The sequence below is a fragment of the Amphibalanus amphitrite genome, unplaced genomic scaffold, assembly GCF_019059575.1.
Source record: "Amphibalanus amphitrite isolate SeventyFive unplaced genomic scaffold, NRLGWU_Aamphi_draft 000275F_arrow, whole genome shotgun sequence".
Taxonomy (NCBI): domain Eukaryota; kingdom Metazoa; phylum Arthropoda; class Thecostraca; order Balanomorpha; family Balanidae; genus Amphibalanus; species Amphibalanus amphitrite.
The window spans coordinates 33,311-54,594 of record NW_024881770.1 but is presented as its reverse complement, the minus strand read 5'-3'; the positions used below and the strand labels follow the sequence as shown (position 1 = coordinate 54,594).

Here is a 21,284-nt window from a genome sequence, read left to right as displayed (position 1 = left end):
AGTGCTCATTCCGTGATCACAACACTCATAGGATCAGAATTTGACCTACAGCCATTGATAAAAAAATAAGTTGCAAAAACCACCCACCTTAAAGGGACTATCCCACCTTTAACATGGGGTTTGAGTTGAGATAGCCAAGTTTGCGGCGAGGTTCAGAAACCACTATCTATCTAGGTTGCAACCCCCGCGGCCTCTTGGTGTTGAAGAAATTCGTTCCCTTCATTTGAAAATGGGTCTTGCGCAAGGCCCTATCTTCAACATGGAGCGACCGTTAGTGTGACGTCACCTCGTTTAGTCATTCTGATTTAAATGGGTTTGTTCGTTGAAAAATCGCTTAAAACTTGGTCTGAACTTTGTTGTGGTGCCTACAGAGTAAAAAGAATCAGCTTTATGACAGTAATGTGGCCTGGGGAAGGAGGTAATTTTGGGCTGTGACGTCACATATTTGAAAGTTTGTGTTTGGAATATGGGAAGCCTAAGATGTTTAATGAGAAATAAATGCCAGAACCGTGTTCCTGGTCATCCAATATATAAAGTCAGGCACAATTTAACTGGTTTTAACAACATTTTAGAAGGTGGGATAGTTCCTTTAATGAGTACCTATGTAGGAAATATTTTGAGTCAATATTACAATCATTGTTATCATCTTTACGAGTAAAGCAGTGTATTATTAACGTATTTACACATTCTCTCGCATCTTACGAACAATCATTTCCATACCTAACAAATCGTGATTTTTATATATAATTTCATACAGTAAAACGCCTTATACCTATATTCATCTCATATTCTGGATAACATTTGGCACTTAGCAGTAAGGTAAGGCTTCATTCAGTCCATCAAAAGTGAAAAGAATTAACATTCTGGTTATGGTCCTCAAAATACCTAAAGATTACCTATTTCAGCACAGAAAGAAGAATACACGATGTTGACATGAGCCTCCAACGATTATCTAACTTCCTAGTCATTTGGCATAAATTAAGGCAGTAACACTAACATCAAAACATTCATAACTTGATAACTCAATCAATACAATTAGGTACCTATTCTGCAAATGTGGTCACTAATTACGATGTTGATACATGCCTTGTCTTTTTCTGCAACAATACAGTGCCACTGATATAGAGGAAACAACGAAGGAACTATGACAAGTATGAGCGAATTTCTCTTGTCAACCAGCCACGAAACAGTGAACAAGTGGGTAAGTCGAGCGAGTGTGAGCAATTACAAATAATCAACAGCAGATAGCAGGTAAAATCAACCGGCCGCCAGATGACAGGCCGATCACGCGCCGTCCACCTTCGTACGTTGACGGTTGTTGACGAACACGCCGATCAGAACGACGGCGACGACGACCACCAGCACGCCGATGACGATGCCGGCGATGGCTCCGGGCGACAGTCCGTCGTCGGGGGGCGCCGGCACGGCCCCCATGTAGAGGATGGCTGTGTTGGAGACGGCGCTCCAGTTGTCGGCTGGGGGCGGACACGGGCTGCCGTGAGTCTTCATGGACGGGGAACAGGCAGTTCGGGTCTAAACTCCTCACACTACCCACTGTCGGTGATTGAACATGGTGCCATTGCTTATTTTTAACGACAATCGACCGCATTTCCAACGCTCAAGCGTTGCGGGAAATGCCAATAAGAGAAGCGGGTTTCAAGTAGGGACTCACCCTGGTCGTCACGAGTGCGCATGGCCATGAAGAAGCTGCTGGCCTCCAGTCCTTTGGGGACGTCGATGGTGAGCGTCTGGATGGTGCCGCTGGTCTCTGGTGCCGGCACCAGCGTGGCGTTCACCAGCACCCCCTTGGTGAGGAACTGGGACGGCGACAGGTCGCTGGACACGTTCGACCACCGGAACTCGTACTCGGTGGCTGGAAAACGGGTATAGATGATAGGGTGAATAGGTCAAAAACGCCCCCAGTAAGCGCGAAACCTTCTGACACTCAACCCAACCCAGATTACTCAAACCTTTGGGCACCATCATGTAGCTCATTCTTTTTACTACGCTTTGAGACCAAGAAAAGACACTTGCGTGTGGTATTTAACCCCCAAAAAAGGTTTCCGCATACCCTTACAAAAGGGCGTTTTGCCCCACACCCTGGGTAATACGCCCACACCCATGTGCAAAGCGCCCCCACCCCATCCATCAACAGAGAAAATGATGAACATGGCACAACTTGACGTCATTCTGACGTCATTTGTGGTCAACCTATCATAGCCTTTGGAATAAAATGTTGTTGCAATGTGTAAAATGGATGCCCGGAGGAGTCCTGAAAGTTTGGTGACGATATCTGCAGTCGTTTAGGATGTATCAGCAAAAAAGGACAGGGAGAGGCCTTTTCGGCCCCGACCTACAGGGCGCTACCCTGCACTCTCACCACCGTGCAAAACGCCCCCCTTTCAGAAAACTGGGGGCGTCTTGCCCCATGCATCGAGTAGGCGTCTTTCCCCATCCACTCCATTTCCGGTCAACAAAATATTGACAAAAAACGCGCCACTAACGCCACAGCATAATAAATTCAACAGAATGACAATAAAACGCAGTTTTGAGTGATGTGCACAATAGCAAGTTTTGTGAAATAAAGAGGGCATCAAAAGCTTAGGAATCTTCTGTAAAAACAACAAAAACAACACCCAAAACCAACATCAGCACCTACCCACGCTGCTCCCCAAGACGCAGAACCGGAAATAGAGAACTACGTAAACAAGCAGCTGACTGTTCTGAAAGACAGGATAAAACACCTATCCGCCGATAAGATCTACGATTTTTTTAGGGGAGGCGTTTAACCCAGGGGTGCGTTTTCCCCACAGTTACCCTACAAGTGAACACGGGATGGGTGAAAACCGACATATACGACTGAACACGGGATGGGTAGAAACGGACAGATACTACAACTGGACAGGGGTTAGGATGTGTCAAACTGCAGGGTAAGCACTAGGCAGCACAACTGAACACGGACTCGGTGACTGAAAAGGGACAGTGATGGCAGACGCGACTGAACTTTGGAGCTGGGTGTTGAATGCAGTATCATGTATAACAACACCACACATCAGCCTTCCGCCTGATTTTCATCCATTCCTAGTCCGTGAGCATTTGGCATATATCCAGAAATCTTCATCACAGTATCATATAGGTACATATCATAGCCTACCGACATCTTACCGGTGCCCTGGTCCAGGTCGGCTCCGGGAGCGGTCCACTGGACAGTGGCGGTGTTTTTGGAACGGGACCGCTGCTGCAGCACCAGGTCAGTGACCTGACCCGGCGGCAGGATGCCCTTCTGAGGGTCATTCATGATCTGGAACGCTCCGGCACTGATTGTTCGCGTGAAGTTTCCTGTCAGAAGGAGAGAGTACGATCAAACGGTAACGCTACTCCACGCGCGTAACATGCGAGGAAGCTAGACGTGATTTGTGTCATTTATGACACCCTTGTTGCTGACAAACAAAACAAAAAGTGAAATATACGGGTCGGTGGGTAAATACGGGTCGCTGCCATATTTACCCACCGATGGGATAAGTGCTATGACCATATGAACCCAACGGTGGTATAGGTGTTGCCACGTATGTAAGTACCTACATTTGTGAGAGGTGCTACCATATTAAGTATTAACCAGGTGGGCTAAGTGCTACCACATGTACCCACCAGTGGGACGGGTGTTACCATATGTGAACCCACCGGTGGGACGGGTGTTACCATATGCACCCACCGGTGGGACGGGTGTTACCATATGCACCCACCGGTGGGACGGGTGTTACCATATGCACCCACCGGTGGGACGGGTGTTATCATATGCACCCACCGGTGGGACGGGTGTTGCCGACGGGACTCGTGCTGCCACAGCACCACGAGCTGTCGCTGTTCTTGGGGTTCGGCATGGCTCCAGAGGCGCTGAAGCCCTCGTTGATGACTGCGTTACCGTCGTTTCGTACCTCACAGACCACCGAGTACCGACCCTGAAAATTCGGTCACTTTAAAACAACATGAGCCGTGACGAAGGGCTGAATTGGCAGGAAAGTGACTGGCAACAACTCAGTACCTATCTATTGACAACGCCGCAATGCTCCTCATCAGCTGGGTAGCCGATGATTGTGCAGTGTAAGCACGTGTTTGACTTCGATGTTTAGTGGAAACTCTGGTTTACCTACACGACTTATTGAGCTAGCAAATCCATTTGATGCTATTCTAGCGACCAACAATAGCTAAGAGCCTGAAGCTGCCCCCGCACTGTGCGCTGACCCAAGGTCTCTTCACCTGACCCTATGTGTGCACTGTGCACGACTGTTCACCTTTTTGTTGAACTGAGTGAAGTACTTGGAGTAGATGCCGTCATCGCGGATGGCGTCGGCTCCCACTCCACTGTCGAGCAGCTGCATATCGACCACTCCAGAGGCTGAGTCAGGAGTCGTGACATGTGCCCTGTTACGGACAGAGGTACGGTCAGGCGGAATATCATTAGGTACAGCGGAGGCTGGTGATTGTGAGCCGCGTCTGGTAATAAATAGGTGATAGAATATCGCATATATTCGAGAGCTCTATGGTGGAAAGTGCGACATTTAGATGTTAGCGCTCGGGAGGAAACGTCTATTTCATGACAGCTTCACAAAGTTATGCCAGAAGCTGACATTAGTGATCCGAAGTCAGAGCTACTCACATGACAGTGGCCTGGAGGACGGCGTTCTGTCCCTGGCGCACCTTCCCGAGCACCGAGAGCCGGGTGTTTTTATCGACCGTCACCTGGGCGGTACTGCCGATCCAGCACTCGACAGTCAGCGGCAGCACATCGTGGGACCTGCAGAAAGACGCCAGTTGGGGGGGGAGGGGGGGACTTAACCCTCGCCGGACCTATTGGTTTTCTACATACGCGCCGGCCGAGGGGGGGGGGCGGGTACGACCCCCCTCGCCGTTTCGCCCCTGGTGGAGCTAGCGCGTCGCGGAAAAAAAACGAGCGTGTGCGCCGTTACGAGACGCAGAGATTGGTACCCGATTTTAAGGTCCTAGGTCAACCGGTGACCTCTGAGGTCAGGTTAAGTGCCCCAGGGTACGGTTCAGTTTTTGGTGAATATTTTCGCAAAAAACGGCCGCAGAGCGCCGATTTTGGCAGCATCGTGTTCGCCTCGCTCAGGCGCGTCGAATGATATACTTTTTGTCCGGGTCAGGTCAACTTGGGGTGTTGACCTCAGCTCAAGGTCAGGTCAGCACCCCCAGGTCACGAAGTTGGTCAAAAGAGGTCATGTCGCATATCATTCGATTTGGCAGGCCTTCCTGAGTCCATTGGTGCCTTTTTCGACTCGCTAGCTCAACTTGATCAAGAGTTATTGACGAAAAACTAATTTGACCTTGATGACGTCATAAATGACGTCACGCAAGGTCAACATTGCAAAAGTGACGCATCTAACCTTGCAAGGAGTGCATCAAATCACGATTCTGTGTGCTTGAGATAGTTGGAGATCGTTCCCGGCGCCAGAATAGCAGTTTGAATTTTTCCCCATTGACTTATAATGGTGAGGTCACGAAAATGACCTGACCTCATATGACCTTTAGGAAAAATCCGAGATATACAAGTTGTGGGACTCATAATGGATACTAGATCCTGCAGGTTTCATTTCCCTGTGACATCTCCTCTGGCAGTGAGGGCGTTGCGAAGTTGCGACATCTGAAGACCGTGCAGAGGTTCACTTATGACGTCATAGGTCAGTGACCTGACCTGACCTAAAAATGCGGTTGGTGTCAAAAGATCCGGATTGGATCAAAGGTCAGGTATACCAAGTTTCAGCTCTCTATCGCCAGCGTGTTCGGAGCAATCGCGAAAAAACCCTATGGGGGGCGGCACCCGCCCCCCCCCCCCCTCGGCCGGCGAGGGTTTTATCAGGGACGGGAGATTAGAGGGTCTAGGTAGAACAGGAGCGTGTATGTTTGGGGGAGGGTCGGTCATTGAACAATGAGCATGTAAGGCTGAGTGCATGCGGAAAAGGACCTGATGACTTGCGTGTGCTAGTTGGAACGTTTAAACATACAACCCTTCAAACCCAACCCAACATAACCCAGATAATGATATTAGACCTGCATTTAACTAGTGTATACTGTATAACATGTTATATTTTTAAGGGCCACTTGAAGTCAAGTCGGCTAAGTGGCACGTGACAACTCCATTGACAACTTCATGGGAAAAGGTGCAAAAGCTTAGTGCTCATCACTCATCAGAAGTAATCAAATACTTTACCAGTTTAAGCGTATTCTTTCGTTATTAGAACATTTGGACTTGTGTGACGTTGTAAGTATATGTTGTAGGTATATATAAGTTTATTCGAAGTGTTTCGTCAATAAATCCCGATCAAATTGAACTAGCGAGTCGGAAAAGCACTAATACGCTGAATGGTGGATACCTAAGCTGAGCGGCATTGTACTGCCCCCATGGCCTAAAGTCCAACACCTTTGACCTTTCCAAAGCAAAAGGCTCATTATTCGAAGCAACTGAACTTGACATATGTATGTATGTGATGCACCAAAATCTCTGCTAAAGAAATATTTTGGCGAGGATCTGACCGTACTGAACCCTACCAGAAATCGGATCTGGCTTACCACACAAAACTCGGATTTGAGACTCATCGAAACTGCCTTTAAACTCCAGAAGCATGTGAATGACCTCATGCGCTTACCGTGCTTTTGATGTGGTGGTGACGACCATGTCTACTGAAGCCCTCGTGAAAGTGATGTTAAAACTCCAGTCACCTTCCTGCAACAACGAGATTACCTTTCAGGGATCAATATGGGACACGATGGGAATGCGACTTATGCATACAGCGTATCTCAAGCGTTGGTATTGGTTGCATTTTATTCGAAATGAACAAATCTACGACCAGTGGCGCAGGGACCGGGGGGCTAGCGGGGGCTGAGCCTCTTCAACTTTTCGGCTGGGGGGGGGGGGGGGGGGCTCGTAATGTATTGAGCCTCCCAGCTGGAGGAATCGAAATCGGAAATCTACCAACATAATTTCATAGATTCATACATAGGCGCGGGAACCGGGGGAGGGGGCAGTGGGGAAGCTTGTCCCCACAACTGTGGGGCCGTGGGGCGGTGCTCCACAACTTTTCATGAGGTCAGGAACCGTTGGGGCACCTTGTCCTCCCCAAATTAGGGGTTGTGGGTCACAAAGGAAGAAAGCATGTAAGTGAAAAATCCACCTCTTTCACTGCTCGGCAACTCATTGGCAGATTTAAACCTTTATTTCAGGTTGCCAAAACGGCAGTTTCTGCACTCAGCTGAGACCGATTTTTTTTTGCAAATATTTCCGGTTTTTTTTCGTTGAAAAGGCCAAGGTCTGAAAAATAAGTGGCCTAAAACCGGTGAGAAAACTAAATTTGTGGGTACCCTAGGTTGTTCTCTAATATGGTTAAGCCCCAGTCTTGAAGAAGTTCCCACGCCACTGTCTATGACACAAGACCATAAGAAACGTGCAGTCAATTAGCTTCCTTTTACATATGTGTGCAAACACATTTTACCATGCTTGGGTTCTGGGCCACGGACGACAAGCCACAAAAAAATCGTTCAAAAATTTGTCAAATTATTTTGAAAAGTGCATCACTTTTCAGATAAGAATGAAATATGATTCGACTCGGCTCTTCAAAAGAAACAGAATGATACCTTTTTGAAAGCTGCATCTTTATTGTGTGACAATTTACTGGCACAAACGTCATTTGACCTCAGTTGGCATCATTTGACCTGACCCATGGATAAGTACTCCAAACAAAGAAGCACCAGGTGCCATTATGTTAAGTACTGAGGTTTCAAAGCACAAAAGTGATAGAGCGAAGCGGATATCTCCAGTATTTTCTGAATTGAATATTTTCCCATAGGCCTAACATTACGACGTAATGACCTCTAACTGACCTCAGGTCAGTGACATCGAAAAAACCGAACTATATGTTATAACTATACAACTCGGTGAACTTAGTACATCTTGAAAGTTTGAAGGAAATCAGTCCAAAAATGTGAGTTGGACAGGTGCATAAAGAAAATTGAAATTTGACCATGACCTTGTACCGGTTTTTCTGACCTGGTGACCTGACCCGAGGTCACTAGGACCTGAAATTCTCAGGTCATATGTAAAAAGGTTTCCCCATAGGCTGTGCTAAATTTGGCGGCGCTGCGCGCCGCCGAAAAACCTTGGGGGGGGGGGGGGGGGTCGCATCGACCCCCCTGCCAAGGCGAGGGTTAGGGAGGGGGAGGGGCGAACGGGGCCCCCTACTGGTGACAGGGTCAACGGATAGCCCTACGGGTTGCGGGCTATCTCGCGCCGAGCTGGGGGCGTTTTCACGCCCCCTTTAAAGTTTTTTTTTTCTCGCGAATTTATAAAAAGGCGGCACGCAGCGCCGCTGCTTTTGCTACACATTTCATCTATCTTGTTCGCACATGTGAAACTTTCAGGCCTAGGTATTCAAGGTCAGGTCACCAGGTCACCTCAAACCTTACCTATACCTCAGAAAAAAAATAAAGGGCTCAGTGTAGGTATACTGAGTGAACGATCGCTTTGAAACTTTCAGCGATTTGTGAGAGTAACAGTAGGTATGCATACAATGTTTTTTTCTGGAATTTTGATATCTTTGACCGGAGGTCAGGCCAATTTTTCGACTTCTCCATTATAAGTCAATGGGAGAAAATTGAAATGAACCTCTTTTGGACGAAGGTCGCTCATAAACATTCTCAAGCATCGATTTATAAATTATAGGTATAGGGTAAATATGACAAAACGAATCAGAGAATTGTAGGTACCTGTGACTCCTTTGTATGCCCCTGAGGTCATTTCAGGTCACGAAAGATCGCCATCAGTTTTTCGACTACTTTTGATAGAGACGTGCTGGAACGGTGAAAACACATTAAATGTGTTCAGCTCAGCGATACGGATCGACTGATATGCAGCATGACCCTTTCCGGTCAGGTCATGACCTTGACTTCAGATCAAATTTTCAAAATGACCTTTCAAGGTCAACTTATAATTCATTCGACGCGTCTCGACGAGAGAAACACTGTGCTGGGAAAAGTAAAGTCAAGGCTCTTAATCAAAAGTTATTGTCGAAAAACAGTTTCATAAAACAACTATTTTGTAGAGTTTTTGCCCTCTGAAGGCTAAACCGTAGGCCTGAGGTCAAATATGAAGGCCATAATCAGAAAGACCCGTAAAAGGGCTATCGAATGCGCTTTTCTGCGGCGCTATAGCTCTATAGGTATTGGTTCCCGATTAATGCGTCGGTATTTCGAAAATTATTGAAATAGACCAAATTTGACCTTTGACGACCTCTGGTGACCTGACCTTTGACCTGCTCTAAGAAATGACTGAAGTATTTCCGTCATTATTTTGAAGAAATGACTGAAGATATGGCTGAAGTATTTCCGTCATTATCTTCACGCCCTTTCGAATGCCACTACGTGGCCCAGGAGCCAAGTTAGGCGGGAGTGACCTCCCCCCCCCCCCCAGCACGACACGGAAAACTCAGACCACCAGCGCAGCGCGGGTTAGTAGTCCCACTATTCAATTATTAAACTTGAAACCCCTGTAGGTGTGTGTTATTCCTACTGCCTGTTGAAGCTAGCTGATCGCACGAGTTTTTTTAAGCAGCTCTTGAAAGCCTGGTAGACAGGTTTTGAGCTTGCAGATCGATCTCCAAGCGTGCAAAACTTCCCGCAAAAAAAAACGCATTGGGGATGACCGAACACCCCCGGCCAGGCGCGGGCTAAGTCGACCTACCTCAGCCATTGGCACTTCGATGGTTCCGAAGTTCTCCCCGGAAACGTAGGTGATATTTGTGATATATTCTCCGCTTGGAGACAGTAATATGACAGAAGAGATCTTGCTTGGAGTTGAGGCGTCGGAATACTCGATTTTGAAGATGAGGTCACGGCCAGTGGTCGGGTCGATTGAAAACATGCCGGAGAAAGAGTTCACAGCAGAGGCTCCAATGTGCTGTTGGAAAAGCTGTCGAAGATATCGAAACAATTAAATCAAACACCGCACCATCCCAGTTACGGACGTTCAATGTGTTCATACTTAAGCAAGGATGCACTGGGATAGTGTTACACGAGCAAAACATGACAGAATCGCGTTATATACATATAAACCCTACTCGACTAAATCAGAAGTCTGTCTGATCCATGATCTATCTTTAAACTCTTTGGGCAGGAACATTGTCTTCAACATTGGACCGTGTCCAGTCGTGAGGGCACGTTAAACGTTCGGACAAAATTCTGCCATACAACTGGAATTGCGCGATCGGGTGGTGGGGTCAGGGTCAGCACAACAAGCTATGCTTAGTGCGGGCTCTGATTCCTCAAATCCACCCATTCAACCATTCGGACTAAATTTATAAAAAAAAACTTGAAAATCATTCCATTATCCGTGGCCGTCGACTCTTTTCACTAACCACGATGTCCTTTTCGGTTTCGACGGTGATGTCCGGTTGGTAGGTGAGGCAGCCCTGGAACGCCTGGTCCAGGTCCAGAGCCGCCTTTGTATCGTCGATAAAGTAAGTCCTACCACCACTTATTTCGGCAAACTTCTCCAGCCTTGTGTCTGCGCTGGTGCTGTAACCAAACACTTCAATTCAGCTGAAAATTTACAAATGAGCATAAGAACAGTTTGGTATGATTATAGACAATGGTGTTTACGTGCATCAAAGAACAAAAGCCCACTCCCACGTTTGTTTAACAAAATTCAAGCTGTCAAAATACATTGCCATGGATTTCATCCGCCGTGACAACATGCCAAGGCAACTACCTCGCTACCGTTTTATTTCATAGCCAACGTTGATGAAACACTATATCAGGACAAATCTGGAATTATTTTATGTACATTGTATAGCTAACAACCGAAAGTTGTCGCTCCCCTTCCTGCGAGAGCCTTACCCAAAGGCCATGGTGACCACAATGACCTGGGCCTCCTCTACCGGTCCGTAAAGATCGGTCATGTCCCAGTCACCGGGTGCATTGGGGTTGTCACAACCGAGATTCTCGTCACCGTCCGTCATAAGAATAATGATTCCACCGGGTCCACCGAGGGCTTTTTGCAGGGTCTGGAATACACATAATGTGAACGCCTCAGGTCATGTAATAGGATGGGATATATTTCGCTCTGGACTTGAGTTACACTTGCACGTAATACTCAGTGCAGCTGTGTCGTCACCAGCCGGGCACACTGGCGGATCCAGAGACGCGGTCTTGGACGCTGCGGGGACATACCTCCCAAAAATCTCCAGATTCCGAGAGCTCATCGGATTTTGATCCCTTATCGCACTGCTGTGCAGTTCAAAACAAACGTTTCCTGATAAAAGTTGTTTAGTTTCGTTTTATTTTCGAAAAACCGAAAATTGTCGTCGATTTTGGGCGCTGCGGGGGATAACCCCAGATGCCTCTCCCCTGAATCCGCTGCAGTGGTCGGCGAGACAGGCAACTGTAATTCAGGCGATCGATCCGAACGGGTGCTGTGGCAGCTGTGTGCATGCACTTGCGCTCACAATGCTTTCTGATACAACACTAAAATGATTAAATGAACTGCGCTAAAATTAACCCGGCAGTTGCTGGGGTATTTCGCCACCACCGTTTGCTGGGGGGGGGGGGGGCGTTAAACGCCCCCAGCCGATAACTCGAGAACCAATAGGCGCGCGTTTCAAAGAAAGAACGCGACGAGACGCTTCAGATAAGTACTTTATAGTTGAATTTTGAGGTCACAGGTCGGGTCAAGGTCAGGTCAAACACCTGAAATCGGGCTTTCAGTAGCATGGACTTCAAGACTTCGCAATGGGCGCCTCTCGTCATAAACTCTGTCAAAACGGTGCACAATCCATCATATAAGGCCTACAAGAGTGGGGGTCAGTCAAGCATAGGCCAGGGTCAAGGTCAGGTCAACCCAGTAGGCACATATCAAATCAAAACTGATAAAATCAAAAAATCAAAACTGATATTCGCAGCCTGTGACACATGTTTTATGGGTAATTTGGGACGTAAAACACGATGGTGACATTCATTTTAGCATATGTGTACGTGTTTGGCTCAAAAAGTTCAATTTAAGAAATGCATGTATCATGGTCGTGAAGTAGTCACGAGAAACTGCCAAGATTCAGTTCAAGATTTTGGAAAATGCGGAACGATAATCAATAATCGAAGATAGCCATTTGATTGTTCATGGTATTGGCAGTCTAATGGCGTTCACGGCATGTCTGTATGTCTATTTTGTGATTTTATATGATTTTTTGAACATATGCCATTTTTGGTCGAAAACTCAGAAATCATGACGTCACTAAAACCTTGATATCTCAAAAATTTTCTGACCGATATTTTGAAACTTTCTCACAATAAACTTCAATCAATTCCCTACAGGTACCCAAAATTTGGCGCGCCTGCGGCGCGCCGTTTTTATGCTATGGCCCAGCGAAAAAAGTAGGGGCGTTTAACGTCCCCCCCCAGCAACTCGCGGGTTCACGTCTGACATTGCAGAAGACCATAACGAAGCCATGGGATAAGGAGGGACAAAGAGAAGAAACATTGCCCTGTGAGGTGAGCCGACTGTTGTGGTCGAGTCCACGTCAAATCCGAAGGGAGGCCGCTGCCGAGCTTGCAGTTCAATGGGGCAGTGGGAAGCGAGAATTCAGCTCGGGTGATCCGTCAAACCATCTCTGGCTGGTGATGCCGGAGAGCGAATTACTCGTATGTATGTACGTATGCCGACTGCAGTTTGTTGCATCATGGATGCAAATGCAGGTGCTGCGTGGCAGATCTACCTTAAAAAGTTTAGAGAACCATGAAGGTTAGAGCCATGAAGGTTAAAACCATTCAACCGAATATTGAGTATACCTATTTAACAGGATATAAAACTATGTTGATCTTTAGTGGGACATTGGTCCTACTCATAGAGATCTTATAATATCATAAGATCTCTATGGTCCCACTAAGGATAACGAGGGGTGATGTATGTTATTAATAATGACATATGTATAACAGGTCACGAGGTGACCGATTATGTATTTTCTGACTCTTACCTTGAGGGCCATGTCCAATCCATTGCAAATGCAGGTGCCACCGTCTGCTCTATTCGGCACAAAATTTGCCAGGCTGTTCCGAGAAGTCTCGTCCACGATCTGTATGAAATCAGTTTGCAGGTATCCGACGGTAGTAAATGTTACGATAGATACCCAGGTACCGTTCTGGAGCTCGTACTTGATCCATTTGGTTGCTGCGTTGTTGAGCTGGGTGATCCTACTGCCGCTCTGAAATGCATTCGTAGATGTTATATGCTGCTTATCAAGAGGCGATCAGAAAATAGTAGCAAGAACAACTTAAAATTGGAAACAGGATATCATATCTGCGCACCACCATGCAAGGCGGCTTAGTAAGGTTGGTATATTACCATCGTTTTGGGCAGCTGTAACCATCAGGATATTTTTCAACAAAGCTATGGCTTGACCGTGGATCGGGCTTAAATCATATAGAATGTATACAGTGTACCGACACAATGTACAATGGTCAATGTATACTTTAAGTAAATACAGGTGAACGCACAAATGCGACTTTATGTACTGCACTATCCTTGTGTCACCAGTTTTAAAAGAGCCTTTAAATATGAAGATTTCTAGTTTTTCCACATTTTTCTATTCACTCAGGGACCATGCAGCTTGTAAACATGGAAAATCTAGCTATATTTAGTTATATTTGTTTATCCAAAGTTGTTTGTATATCGAATATTTTCTTTCCTATAGCTTGTTTCGAAAGAACCGTTTCGTCTGCCTTCGTTAACGGCCCAGCTCCAGTCGGCCTACCTTGCTTGCGGTTTGCAAACAATCTGCAGCATGTATAATGTCAGTTTCTGGTCATTTGTCTCACCATGCTGCCCGATGTATCGAGCACCAGGACGTAGCGAGCATCCGTCTGACGCACCACCTCGAACGAGGGCTCGATCTGGGTCGGGGTCAGGTCGGCCGGCGGGTTCCTGGTCAGACAGGTCACAAATGTCATGCCCTACATCACATCAGTAAGAGAGAGAGAGAGAGAGAGAGAGAGAGAGAGAGAGAGAGAGAGAGAGAGAGAGAGAGAGAGAGAGAGAGAGGAGAGAGAGAGAGAGAGAGAGAGAGAGAGAGAGAGAGAGAGAGAGAGAGAGAGAGAGAGAGAGAGAGAGAGAGAGAGAGAGAGAGAGAGAGAGGAGAGAGAGAGAGAGAGAGAGAGAGAGAGAGAGAGAGAGAGAGAGAGAGAGAGAGAGAGAGAGAGAGAGAGAGAGAGAGAGAGAGAGAGAGAGAGAGAGAGAGAGAGAGAGAGAGAGAGAGAGAGAGAGAGAGAGAGAGAGAGAGAGAGAGAGAGAGAGAGAGAGAGAGAGAGAGAGAGAGAGAGAGAGAGAGAGAGAGAGAGGAGAGAGAGAGAGAGAGAGAGAGAGAGAGAGAGAGAGAGAGAGAGAGAGGAGAGAGAGAGAGAGAGAGAGAGAGAGAGAGAGAGAGAGAGAGAGAGAGAGAGAGAGAGAGAGAGAGAGAGAGAGAGAGAGAGAGAGAGAGAGAGAGAGAGAGAGAGAGAGAGAGAGAGAGAGAGAGAGAGAGAGAGAGAGAGAGAGAGAGAGAGAGAGAGAGAGAGAGAGAGAGAGAGAGAGAGAGAGAGAGAGAGAGAGAGAGAGAGAGAGAGAGAGAGAGAGAGAGAGAGAGAGAGAGAGAGAGAGAGAGAGAGAGAGAGAGAGAGAGAGAGAGAGAGGAGAGAGAGAGAGAGAGAGAGAGAGAGAGAGAGAGAGAGAGAGAGAGAGGAGAGAGAGAGAGAGAGAGAGAGAGAGAGAGAGAGAGAGAGAGAGAGAGAGAGAGAGAGAGAGAGAGAGAGAGAGAGGAGAGAGAGAGAGAGAGAGAGAGAGAGAGAGAGAGAGAGAGAGAGAGAGAGAGAGAGAGAGAGAGAGAGAGAGAGAGAGAGAGAGAGAGAGAGAGAGAGAGAGAGAGAGAGAGAGAGAGAGAGAGTGGTCATGCACGTATATATGCAGGTATGGATTATTTACACGCTGCTTATATGCTATGCATTGCAGTGTTGGTTGCTGTAATCGTATTAAACATGCCTAAAATGTGAAAGACCATATATGCTGCATTGTTCGAGCCATCGCTGCATTATCACTATCTATCCCTTAACAAGTCAATAGTCTATCTGTCCTAATGAGTGTCCAGCGCTAATTCTTACGCGCCGCCGGCGAAGTCGTCGTTGTCGGCGATCACATCCCAGACGGATCTCTGGTTGCAGCGGACGTTGTGCTTGTTGGGCGCGTCGGCACGGTGATGTTTCTCCTCGCTGCCGTCACAGAAGTGGCTCACCTGTCGGGGATCTGACGTCAATGATGGCATGACAGGGAAAAAGCCACATCATCTATCTTGTCTCTACCGATCGAAAGCGAAACACGTAGCCATGAATTATGAAGCCATTAAAAAAGTGAAGATGGTGGCATCGCATACTGCGTGTGTATTGTCTTTATTCAGCGTACCGTAAGCGTACTGCGGTTTCTCACTTCCTGCAATGCTCCACGTCTGAAGTTTGTTTGTAGGTTCAGAAGAGATGAGGGACCCTCATTAGTCATTAGCAATGAATATGAATGAATGAATGAATGAATAAAGGGACATATGAATGACACTAAAATAAATCAGCCTACCGATTCGAGGTAGGTGAACGACATGAGTGACGTCACGGCGTCGTTATCGTCGTACGGGTAGAACCAGCAGTCGCTGTCCGGCAGACCCGTCGAATCGTCGAACGTGCAGTCGCTTCCACCGGTCTTTCGGTTGCTGTGAGCGAGAATTAATGCAAGTGCAGACAGGCACATCAGTTTTGTATATGTCAAACAGCCTGGAGTCGATCGGTGCTCATTTTACCAGCTTGATGGTAAATACACGAGATGATATTTCAAACAGGAAACTTTATCAGCGTGCCGACAACAGACACCTATCAGTGGTGCTTTCTGCACATTTTATGTGTCGGAACATGCCGCACATGCACGTGAACCGCTGGGTAGGATCATACCGCTCATGCAGGTGGATGGTGCACTCACAAATATATGAATTTGCAATCTCAATTATATTCATCATTGCATTATTGATTGATCATTTTATTGAATGACGACGTTATGCATTTGCTTTTGTACAGTCTGTCTTAAAAGTACCGCGCAAAGTGACGGTGGATCCATCAAGCCTGAACGAGGAAGGGCCTGCTATAATTTGAGTCACCGAAGCAATTGACATCCTCGTGCATTCCCCACTCCCCAGGTCAATTGCTTCGGTGACTCAAATTATAGCAGGCCCTTCCTCAGTCAGGCTTGATGGATCCACCGTCACTTTGCGCGGTACTTTTAAGACAGACTGTACATATGCCTAAGCGAATGGGTAATGAATATACTATACATGAGAGGAAAGATGCAGCCCTGTACACTGTCATTATTGAAGTGCCCTACATAATATAAGGTACGAGCAGACGTAAGCAATTACACCCACTAAGTCTGTCCCTTGAGGGTGGTATTGGAGCAGAAGTTGGGCACCAGCAGCGGCTCGCCGTTCTCCTGAATGCTGTAGTAGAAAAGCGGGTACGCCGGGTCGCCCGGGTAGCCGTACTCTTCGAACACGCCGTAGCGCAGGTGGGCCCACTCGTGGGTCACCACCTTGCCTGAAAACGTGCACAAATAATGTGTACCATGGTGTCAGGGCAGATGCTGGCACGATCGCAAGGTGACAATCTACAAGCAAACATTGCGAGCAGCATTCACTATCAAACTGCCCTCATGTTAGCTGAGGTCTAGATCAACAATCCGAGAGTGATCTTGAGATTAGATGCTTTACAACAGCAAACATTTTCATACCTTGAATGACGATGAAGTCACATGCACTGATAGTCACAAGCAAACAGCCAAATGTTTCAAAATCGATTTATCTTATCGACATGCACACCACTCGCTGTGCTTGCGCGCTGGCGGTAACCCGCACCTGCCGGTCCGAAGCGTCGCTTCATGGTGTCGTTGATGAAGCGCAGGTAGTCGGGCGTCACGTGGATGTACTCGCCCGGCTCGCCACAGCCGCCCGGCTGCAGCGTGTACGGGTTGTCGCCGTAGGCCGGGTTCGGCGGCGCCACGCGCACCTCCGACTCCTGAGTGCAGGATACCAAAATGACGTTAACAAACGATTAGTAACATACTGAACACGAACAAACATAAAAAATGCTGAGTTATATCAGACGAAATTTTGTCATAACAATACACTGGTGAGCTCAAATGCTCTTATGTGTGAAAAACATATAGTACATACATACCTCATAAACTTCAGAATTAGCCATCCTGTCGATGGAGGTATTGGTCCACGTCATGGGAATGAGAATGGTGACCTTCTTGAAGTAGGCCCGCTTCTCCGTGGCAGTGAACAGAGCAGGTGACGCCTCTCGGAACATGGCCTGAAACAAAACAGCCAAAGATGTGGAACTCATTTCTAAATCTGGGGAAGTATGTGTGTGGCAAATTTTCGCTGGTATGTGTGTCGCTATTTCGTAGATGTGGCATATACCTAATCATGAAAGCAAATGGCCATTTCTTTCTTGTATTTATCCCATGGATAGAATGAAACACTGGAACAATGTCTGATGTCAGGTCACAAAAATAAGACGTTATCAAAAGAACAACTTCTGACAAGAAATTAGAGGCCGAAAACGTTTGCTTTCGACAGACAGCCCCTGACGTGAATGAGCTACAGGATGTCCCAGAAGCTTTGAAGCCATTTCGGTGAAGTGTTACTCGCATGCGCACGCATAAAAATAAACATAACTTGCCTTTTATAGCTACATGAATCAATGTTTCAGGTGCATGTGATTTGCGCCAGGCTGCTATTTGTCTTAGCTTAGCCCCATAATACTGTGTCGAGTCAAAGGAATGAATTTGACTGTTTTCTAGCGCGCTCGAGCTTTATTTTCGAAATGGATGCTGAAAGCTACTCAAAAGGCTTTCCGACAAGCAAACCACTCTGCTATTCGCGCATCATCGGCGAATGCAATACGCCGTTTCGTGGTCCGTTTCAGGGAGCAAGTTTCTGTAGCCGATAAGAAACGGGCATGGCGAAACAGGAATGTTGCGAATCAGGAGAACTTGATGACTCCGGAGAGTCTGAGCTCTCTCGCGCTTTCTATATGCACCTACCAAACAAAATATTTGTAAGCAATCATCATTTTTTAACCCGCGCACCAACGTGGGTCCGCGCCAATTTAGAACCGACGGGAGGGGGCGGATCCGGATGACTGCCCCCCCCCCCCTGAGATCTCGAGAACGAAGCAAGATAGTGTCAAGCGGTAAACGGTATGGCGTACGCACAGCCAAGGACTACAATTTTATACTGAGGTCATTTTCAGGTCAAATATGACGTCACAGGGGTAAAAAAGTCAAAATGGCGGTGCTAGAAATAAAGAGAGTTTTTCTCGAATAACTTTCGAAGTAGCCAAGCTGGGAACAAAGTAACGGCACCATCGCGATCATCTCGTCAACCCGCATGCATCTAATCATATATGCGTTGACCTCGAAAGGTCAAAGTCAAAGGTTAACCTCAGGTCACGTGAACTCAAAGGTCATCATGTATATCATTCGATGCGCCTTGACGAACTAAACACAATGAGACCATCCGCTCGGCTGTATCTCGTTCCTGTAAGGAGTTATTAGCACACAAAAACCTTTGGTGACCTTTGATGACGTCACATGACCTTACAGCTGCCCAACAGCAAAAAAGGCTTCAAGGTAGTCAAGGCTGATCGTATATGAATTCATTTATGGTATATTGGGCCATTCCGACGCGGTTTAGTGAAAAAAAACAGGGGTTGATTTTTCCCCAATTGACATATAATGGGGAGGTAAAGAAATTGACCTGGCCTTAGGTCATCAGCATCAAAACATAAGAATTGTAGCTGTCAATGACCGCATTACATCTTACGATTTTCAAAGGCCTCCGTCATCTACAGTAGCACTGACGCGGAGTGACAAAGCTGCAAAAAGTGATTTGAGGTTGGGTCATATGAAGTGACCTGGTTACCTGACCTTGAAAGCTAGGAGGTTCAAACTTGCACACCATGTGTAAAATTGATGAAGGAAAAAGTCATTCCAAATTTCGCGGCGCTACCCACCGCGGTTTTTCCGGTGTTCACGAAAAACCTCAGGGGGTGGGCGTTTAACCCGCGCCCATTGGGGTCTGCCGAGCAACGCGCCCTGCTGGGGGGGGGGACAATTTGCCCCCCCCCCTAAGATCTCGAGAACCACGCAACATAGCGACAAGCGGTAAACTGTGTTGGATAGCCCCAACAGGGAACTACCTTGTGACCCAGTTTCATTGACCTACCAAACCGATCATATTTTTCATTGATCATTTTTTCATTTCATTGATCATATCAAACCGATGACGTCACAGGTCAGGTCAAATGTCGAATTTTCACCGTTTACAGGCATTTCAAGAAATGCGTTGTAAAATCTAGTAAAATGCATTTCATTGAAAATCATCGATTGGGTATTGTTCGTCAAACACATATTTTGCTATTTGAGGTCACTGATACCAGGTCAGGTCACAGAGGGTAGGTCACTGAGGGTCACAATATGAAAATATCCTGTGATACATGTTTTATGGTCCAAGGTCAGGTCAGGGTCAGGTCAAATTAGGTCAAATTTCAAAGTTGATATTTTTGCATAAAATGGATATCGGTTCGATGCAACTCGTCACGGGGAGTTCAATGGTGGTCTTTGTTTTGCGCTACCTGCTCTAGAATTGCCAAAAATTGAGTTCAAAAATTTGACAATTGTAATGTCAATTGTAATGAACAATGTAATGTAATGTTTAATGTAATGCAATGACAGTGATCAAGATACTTTATGTATCGAATTTTGAACAGTTTTTTTTTTTTGCTATAACTTGGCCAAAAAAGAGGTATCAATCTAAAAATTGGTATGTAGATAGAAGAGCACAGGATCTATCACATATATTCCGATTTTTTCGAGATTCAAAAAACTTTTTTGGAATTGTTTTGCGTTTTTCTAGAAAATTCTTTTTTTAATTTTTGGGGGTCAAAATCTAAAAATGTTGAAAATCTGAGATAGTAGTTTTGTAGCGCCGTTTTTTTCTCTACATGACCTATAAAGAACTTTGAAATTGTTAAGTAACTGTAGCTTAGGTGAGCGTTTCAAGATTTCATGTTTTTTGCTCATTTTTGTTCGAACATGACCTCAGTTTGACCTCAATAACTCCTGACCTAAGGTGACCTTAGACTGGAAATTTTGTGTGGAGGTGTCAAATTGATGCCCGATAAGGTATTGCAACGTTTTCTTGCTATTCAGGAAACACACAGGGGGAAATTGGCCCCCCGAGCGGGGCGAGGGTTAACCATCCCCCTCCCGTCGGTGCGCGGGAGGGGCTTCTTGGCAAATGCAGCACACTTGACGACATGACGACATCTTACCAAATCTCTTGTATATATGTATGCATTATGCAATATGCAATACAAAACATGTGTTGAATATATATGCTGGCAAGTGGCAAGTGCACCAAGCCTGAAAAATCTAAATGTCTGTTACAAACCTCTTCATTCTATTTCTCCTTTTTGATACGTTTGATAACGCACTCAATTACACAAACATCATAAAGCTGTTTTAACTTTTTCCAGCCGTAACTTTTCTGGAGCGTTCTAAGCACCTCGCACCTTGATGGCCTCGATGAGCTGCGGTCCGTCGTCCTCGGGCACATCCTTGGAGATGCCCACCACCAGTCCCGAGTAGCCGTTGTCGGTGATGGTGACCTCTGCCGAGGCGGCGGCCAGCAGGCCAGCGGCGACCGCCAGCGCCGTCAGAGCTCGGACCGAGCAGCGCGTCATCGTCCGCGGAGACGTGCCACCAGCGCCACCGACACCGGTCGAATGACGCCCGATCAAACGAGCCGGCCGGCAGGCGGCCCATATCGCACCCGGAAATCACAGCCAGACGTCTGAGCAATAAGTGCTATCGCAGCAATGGCGGTCAACATGATACAAATGCGCAATGATTACTCACAAAGAAGTACCGAGCGCGAGAGAGCTCATGTGATCAAAGCATGATATGCCGTCGATTGCGCTTAAGAACTCTGCCGAATATGTCTTGTGACATGCGTTCAGATGCATTGCGTGGTAGCAATCGTGTGACAAAGTTCAAGTGTATAGAGTTTTTCGCCTCAAACTCGGCATACTCTAAGACCGTGGCCACTCAAGGGAGCGGAAACCTATTTATATGCTTGCTAGTTGTTATTACGAGCAAA

General features: G+C 46.7%; 1 protein-coding gene across 1 annotated transcript; it reads right to left on the bottom strand.

The window, feature by feature from the left end:
* Window positions 1-630: 630 nt before the first annotated feature.
* LOC122387160 (calcium-activated chloride channel regulator 1-like) lies at window positions 631-20,960 on the bottom strand. Its single transcript, XM_043377077.1, has 18 exons — window positions 20,698-20,960; window positions 17,293-17,430; window positions 16,971-17,130; window positions 16,485-16,653; window positions 15,650-15,782; window positions 15,187-15,317; window positions 13,873-13,978; window positions 13,032-13,259; window positions 10,903-11,069; window positions 10,422-10,581; window positions 9,749-9,976; window positions 6,663-6,739; window positions 4,658-4,795; window positions 4,293-4,422; window positions 3,806-3,959; window positions 3,166-3,339; window positions 1,673-1,873; window positions 631-1,475 (listed from the first exon to the last, which is right to left on the bottom strand). Exons 1-18 carry the CDS (start codon window positions 20,866-20,868, stop codon window positions 1,285-1,287), a joined length of 2,856 nt encoding a protein of 951 aa, XP_043233012.1. The 5' UTR covers window positions 20,869-20,960; the 3' UTR covers window positions 631-1,284.
* Window positions 20,961-21,284: the final 324 nt, after the last annotated feature.